The 7,500-nt window shown below is 39.3% G+C and overlaps 1 protein-coding gene across 2 annotated transcripts in view; it reads left to right on the forward strand.

The window, feature by feature from the left end:
- Window positions 1-7,500, forward strand: part of gopc (golgi-associated PDZ and coiled-coil motif containing) — a 19,040-nt gene that overhangs the window by 3,003 nt on the left and 8,537 nt on the right. Inside the window, exons 2-3 of one of the 2 annotated variants that reach the window (XM_027155458.2) lie at window positions 6,562-6,726; window positions 7,442-7,465. In XM_027155458.2, coding sequence (XP_027011259.1) covers window positions 6,562-6,726; window positions 7,442-7,465 — 189 coding nt within the window. The remainder of the gene's footprint in view (window positions 1-6,561; window positions 6,727-7,441; window positions 7,466-7,500) is intronic. The other variant, XM_027155459.2, reaches the window with a different exon arrangement.

Genomic DNA, 7,500 nt, shown 5'->3' on the forward strand with positions numbered 1-7,500 from the left:
GCCACTAGCTGGTAATTATACTACAGCAAACATCTATATTACAATCATAACGATGCTAAAAATTATACTACTTTTCCAATTAGCTAGGATTCACTCTGATATTTGATTTGGTCTCTTGTAATTACTGAATGAAGCTGGAAAGTAAAACTTGCTGGTTTTCGTGAAAGTTATATACTTAATCATGTAATGATATGTAATGTATATACCTAACAATGTGACCGTAGATCACCATAGAAAAACCTAATAATGGTTATTTTATTTACTTTTCTATCGTCCAGCTCTTTTGTATCGATCGCTCTGTCATGTAAAGTGCGTCTCAGCTGAGTATCTTCACTTAAAGCGGTTCTTTAGATTCTGTTACCTTGGAAGTGTTGTGCAAATAACAGTGAAGCAAATGCAGAAGTAAGATGACGTCTCGAACTCTTCAGGAAGACGGTGGTGTTTTGTGTTAAGTCTTGTAGTGTTCTAACTGGTTATTATCGTAGATGTCGTCTCTTCCTCTTGGCCGTGTCTTTTGTCTTGGTTTGGTTATTTAGCATTGGGTGAAGTCCCAGTCGCAGGATTGCTAGCCAACTTGGTCAGCTATCAGGGTTAATGATTAGACATTAAGTGCCATAAAGGAGCTATTATTATTAGCAAATATCATTCATCAGATGAAATGAAATAAGTAGGCAATTCGACAATATTCAATTCAATTTTATTTGTAAAGCGTTTTTTTTTTTAAACAACGGACATTGTCTCAAAACAGCTTTACAAAACATAACAAATATAGTACAAAACGTTCTAGATTAATATTAGACATATATTTAAACATGTTTGCATTTATCCCCAATGAACAAGTCTGAGGTGACTGTGGTGAGGAAAAACTCCTTTAGATGGTAAAGGAAGAAACCTTGAGAGGAACCAGACTCAAAAGTAGGGCGGGGCGATACGGCTGAAAACTGTATCACGATATCAGTGTGTCATATCGGTCGATATCGATAATTATTGGTATTTTTTATGACCCATTTAAAATAAGGAGCAGGAGAAAAATATTACATTTAAACCTTTTTATTTTAAACTTCACCTTCCGCTGATCAGAATCCCCTCAGTTATTAAGACAGAAATGTCAACAACCAGGAAACCTCCAATAATTATAATGTAAACATGAGTCTAAAGTCACATTGAACACTTAACTATTATCTCTTAACATTTAAGGTGCAAAATGAAAGAAAATGTAAGAAATGCTTAATAAAGTGTAATAAAATAGTGTTAAATATAAACAGAGAAACCTGAGAATTTAGTGCAAGTTTAGTGCGAGGAAGTTCACTAGCTGTTCAGCTTCTGGTGAATAAAGTGTTTTATATGTGCAGTGTTTTGTAAACAGAAATAAACCTGAGGTAGACTGAGATACATCTGTAATATAAAACACAAACCTGATACAGAACAGTAACATTGTTTGAAATATAAAACCTGCAGAAATATGAAAAAGTAGCTGAAAAGCTATTCTGCTTATTAGTCGCCGGTTACTGAAACACGAGACAACGATATGGCGCAACCAAACTTGATACTGTTACATGGCTGTTAGCGTGTCACTCCCTACGTTGCTAGGTTACCAGAGAGTGAGTGGGGATGCACTTATTTCCAGGGATTTCAGAACAGTGTAACAGATATTGCGTCATCGGGTAGGCGTGGCCTATTTGATAATCTAACCCTAACTAGTTTTTGGTTGTTTATTTGTTTTCTAAAATAAATCTACCTGTATGACTGTTTTGTCCTTCGTAGTATGCTCTTTGTTTTTTTTTTTCCAAGACCTCCGGGACCACGCCCACTTTACGTGGTGCTAATGAAACCCCTGGAATTTAGTGAATGCCGAGTGAGTGCCTTTGTTAATGCAACCAAACTTGCTTCACAACCTCTGCTTTCTTCCGACGAAGAATAAAATGTCCGATCGATCAAGTACTTAAAAGAACGGTAACAAAAATTAAATTTCTTTTTTTTCTCCAAAAAAAAAAGAATAAAAAATATCGAACGTTTTATCAAACACTTTTATTTTTATTGATATCGATCACGTGTCTATCGCGATACATGTCGTTATCGTTTTATCGCCCAGCCCTACTCAAAAGTGAACCTCATCCTCATTTGGGTGACACTGGAGGGTGTGATTATAAACTGTTATAAACACCGCAGAGTTTTATGTCCTTTCTACACTCTGACAATTGTGTGTTGATGAGGAGGTTGTTCCGAATGTCTGAAATGTTCATGAAGCAGAACCCGGCTGGAGTTAGTACAACGTCTGGATGCCTCGCGATGGGCAGAAAAAGAGAAGCAAGTGGACAGGAATTAGCTTAGCTGCTGTTCATAATATTATCAAGCACTAGATGATAATGTGCATTTGATCAGATGTACTGGATCACAAGGTTATGGGATGTATTATGTAGTATTTGGTGAAGCTGAGAGGTGAATAGTTTTATTAAAATTGTATTATTACTGGTGTATGAAGCTTTTTGTATATTTCCATTCACTTCCAGTTTGACCTGAATGTGCTTTAGCTTGTTTACGGATCCAGTTAAAAATCCTGTTAGGCTAGTTGATGTTAGCTCTTCCTCAAGCAGTGTTTGTAGTATATTTATATATATATATATATATATATATATATATATATATATATATATATATATATATATATATATATACACAAGAATCCAGTCATCCTGGTTTGGTTTAGCAGTGGAATTTAAATTAAATTACAAATCTGCTCAGAAATCCTAGCAGGTTAGCTAGTTGGCTGTTTGTTTGTTTTTTTTTCTGAAAGGACTTCTGTAATCATAGTGCATTATTATTATTAATAATGGAAAACAACTTAAATATCCTAATAAATATCCTGTCAGGTTAGCTTATGTATGCTAGTTGGCTATCATTAGCAGTAGAGATAATTATGGATATGACACAAAATCCTGCCACATTGGCTTATTTAAGTTACGAGTTCTACTGTAGGTTTGAAAACAAAAGCCTGCTCTGACGCCTCACACCCGCCGCTCTGACTACCTTACAACACGACCTTCAACATTCTCCGCCCTATTGTTCCTCAGCCTGTACTCAAGATCTGTGCAGATGATGTACGCAAAGTAGGGCTGGGCGATAAAACGATAACGATATGTATTGCGATAGACACGTGATCGGTATTAATTAAAAATTTGTTCGATAAAACGTTTAATATTTTTTATTCTTCGTCGGAAGAAAACAGAGGTTGCAAAGCAAGTTTGGTTGCATTAACAAAGGCACTCGCTCTCTGGTAAAATAGCAACGTAGGGAGTGACACACTAACAGCCAATCATGGAACAGTAGCAAGTGAAACACCAGAGGTGGCAAAAGTTATGTTTACATATGTAATTTACTTATGTTTACATTGTAATTATTTGAGGTTTCCTGGTTGTTGACATTTCTGTCTTAATAACTGAGGGGATTCTGATCTCTGATCAGAAGAAGGTTAAGTTTTTAATATAAAAATGTTTAAATGTAATATATTTTTCTCCTGGTCCTTATTTTAAATGAGTCATAAAAAATATCAATAATTATCGATATCGACCGATATGAAGCACTGATATCGTGATACAGTTTTCAGCCATATCGCCCAGCCCTAATGCAAAGTCTCCAGCAAACAGAAGATAAGGAAAGCCAAAGGCCCAGATGGTGTCTCTGCAACCTGCCTTAAAGCCCGCGCTGTCCGACTATCATCCATCTTCATGTTGAACTCCTAAATAAACTGACACAGCTCTCTGTACCCACCTCCATCTGTCTGTGGATCACCAGCTTCCTGACAGACAGGCAGGGAAATCTCACATCCACACCATCAGCACTGGAGCTCCTCAGGGTTGTGTTCTCTCCCCACTGCTTTTCTTTCCCTACACAAATGACTGCACCTCTAAACACCCCTCTTTCAAGCTCCTGAAATTTGGAGATGACATTACAGTCTTCGATCTCATCCAGGACTGAGACAAGTCTGCATACTGACAAGAGGTTGAGCAGCTGGTTGCGTGGTGCAGTTACAACAACCCGGAGCTGAACATGTGGACATGATAGTAGACTTCAGGAGAAGTTCCTGGGAACCATCATCTCCCAAGACCTGAAGTGGGACATTCGAATTGACTCCATTGTAAAAAAGTCGTAGCAGAAGTTGTACTTCCTTCGTCAACTGAAAAAGAACTTGACAAGAACTGACACAGTTTTTCTCAGCTGTCATCGAGTCGGTTCTGTGTTCTTCTATTACTCTTTGTTTTGGGTCAGCCAGCCAATCAGATTTAAGGAGACGTCACGGACTGAAAGGACAGCAGAAAGGATCATTGGTGTCCACCTGCCCATCCTTCAGGACTTGTACAACTCTAGAGTGTAGAACAGGCAGGTAACATGAATACAGATGCCTCTCACCCCAACCACAACCTAGAACATCTAGGCACTTGCCCCATCCCAAATCCGGTTTAAACAGCTAATACAGGAATCGTAGTTCATTCTCCGTCTCTAATTACTGCCTCTTTTTCAATTACTATGTAAATTTGTAAATCCTTATTATCTACACGTGTACATATGTACCAAGAGCACCCCCTTAAAAGCCGTGAGAAATTCCTTGTGTGTCTGTGGCAGAGATGGGGGACTCGAGTTATATGACTTGACTCGAGTCAGACTTAAGTCGCAAATTTGAGACTTGCTTGACAAATATTAAAAAAGACTCGACTTGACTTTGACTTGACATTCATGACTTGAGACTTGACTCGGACCTGAGTTAAATGACTCAGAGATGGGGGACTCGACTTGACTCGAGTCAGACTTAAGTCGCAAATTTGAGACTTGAGACTTGCTTGACAAATATTTAAAAAAAAACTTGACTTGACTTTGACTTGACATTCATGACTTGTGACTTAATTGTGACGCACACGTGTGACTTACTCCCCCCTTTGGTCTGCGGACGTTTGGCGAATAAAGCTGATTCTGATTCTGAATCTGATTCAATTCTGCTCAGAAATCTTGTAATTTTCACTCATGTTAGCAGTGGGGATTATTTATAGCTCTGATATATTCACATTCAGGTTCATGTTCGCTAGTTGGCTAATGCTAGCAGTAATGATAATTAACCTTATCTAACCTGGTTATTTTTTTTATCTGTGAGGAACTAGATTTAACCGTCATATTATAAAACCGTGTCAGGTGACGTAGTTTGAGCTAGTTAGCTCTTTTTAGAAGGTGAGGACACCTTTTAAATATATTTAATTAAACCCGACCCTCAGAGGACGGCTGTTCCCGCCTCTAAGGGATCTAAAACAACGTTATGCTCTCTCGGGCTCCTCGTTAGCAGCATAAACTATCCCAGTACACTCCATTGATGAATAGCCGAGGGAGGAAGAATAAACGACGTGCTTACACACAAATACTTCACACAGTGAACAACAGATGCTCCAGATTCAGCTTATTATTTTGGAAACTAGCAGCTTCTAGACGGGGTTGATTGAGCTCTGTATCTCCTCCTTTACTTTAAGCAGATGAAGTGTTTCAGGAAGACGTAGGTCTTCACCCATCGTTTGAAGATGTTCGGACATCTAGGGGATGTTCATTCGACCACCTCGGTGCCAGAACAGAAAAGAGTCTTGATGTATAACCTACCGATGGTGGGACCAGTCGAGCAGTGCAGGTAGATCTGAGGGAGCGAGGTGCAGGGTGTGGAGTGAGAAAAGCTTTGAGGTTAGAAGAAGCTACTCCATTTTTTTGCTTTGTAGGCAAACGTCAGTGTTTTGAATCTGATGCTTTCAGCTACCGTATTTTAGTGGAGGACAACAGCAGTGAGCTGGTACGTACATAAATAGTCCACGTGCAGGGTGGTGTGATGTGACCGGACGCGCAAGCCGAGTGCCACTGATCCTAGGGCTGGGCGATAAAACGGTAACGATATGTATCACGATAGACACGTGAACGATATCAATATAAAATGTGTTCGATAAAACGTTCAATATTTTTTATTCTTCGGCAGAAAACAGAGGTTGCGAAGCAAGTTTAGTTGCATTAATAAAGGCACTCACTCTCTGGTAACCTAGCAACGTAGGGAGTGACACGCTAACAGCCAATCATGGAACAGTAGCAAGTGAAACACTGATATCGTGATACAGTTTTCAGCCATATCACCCAGCCCTAACTGATACCCTGAAAGGCATTATTTTTTTCAAAATGCAAAATAACATAACCTAGGAAAATGAAGAACACAAAAATGTTTTAAAAAAAAAAAAAGCTCTAGTGCAAAGCACTGCGACTGTTCATTCTGTAAATGCAAATAAATATCTGCTTAAAAAACCATCAACGAATATCGGTTAAACTTCAACGTGTTTTATTGACCTGTTTATTATTTATTTATTTATTTTTCATCATGTGGCGCATCCACCATACCAAGTCTCTGTGTATGAGCTGTCGCTATAGTAACAAAATCTTCCTGGATAACAAATAGATTCATTGTTGACTTAAGTATTATGTCGTGATCTGATCGATCAGCCTTCACTCTATAAGCTCTCATTATATCTGATTCATATGTTCTTGCCTCAGGCTCAGCTGGTGGATCTGAGGTCGGAGCTGACGGACGCTCAGGCAGAGAAAACCGTGGTGGAGAAGGAGGTCCATGAGCAGCTGCTTCAGCTTCACACTCTGCAGTTGCAGCTCCATGCTAAAGCAGGCCAGACCGTCGACTCCAGCTCCATTAAAGACAGGATGGTGTGCACTTTCATACAGCTTCTTCTTCACCTCTCTAGCCTAGCGCTAATCCTCTCATCATACTCTAATCATATCGACTGATCGGCTTTCAAATCGACTACGACGTTAACTGTAAATCAACGTTAGCAGACTTTATAGCTCGTAGCTGGAGTCATTTCATTACCACGGCAACCAGGTTTCAGTCATTTATTCCCAGAAATAAACCAATTGCAATTTATCAGGGAATATTTAAGTCACTTTTTTTACGGTTTAGACCCGGACTAGATTAAAATACGGCCTAATGAACTTTCCGGAAGTTTTAGCCGATGTAATTTCTCTCGTTTAATATTAACTTTGCACTATTTGCCTGTATCTCAATAAAGTATATAATAAACACTCACTATTTTGAACCCGGTGAAGCACATCGGGTTGCGGTCACGGGCGCGTACGGCTGCGTTAGATTCGCATTAAATCACATATGTTGACATTCATGACGGCGACATCCGCTGATACGGTACAGCTAAAAGATCTCTGTATTTCTCCGAGCCATTCGTTCCTAATCCGTGCTGCCGTTTTGTGCGTCTCGTTTTACCGCTCTGCCTCTTTTCTGTCTCTGACCCGAGTGAATAAACAAAGCATGAGTGATTACTTACAGTTCTGCTGTTATACCTCACTGATCCTGAAATCACTGCTTTTCTAACATTTGACCCTTTGTGTTTCTCTCCTTGGCCCTAAGCCCGTTGCTTCCGTGGAGGAGATGGTAAGTGCTCCGTGTGCATCTTGTTTTTCCCCCTC

Source organism: Tachysurus fulvidraco, chromosome 16, assembly GCF_022655615.1.
Source record: "Tachysurus fulvidraco isolate hzauxx_2018 chromosome 16, HZAU_PFXX_2.0, whole genome shotgun sequence".
Taxonomy (NCBI): Eukaryota; Metazoa; Chordata; class Actinopteri; order Siluriformes; family Bagridae; genus Tachysurus; species Tachysurus fulvidraco.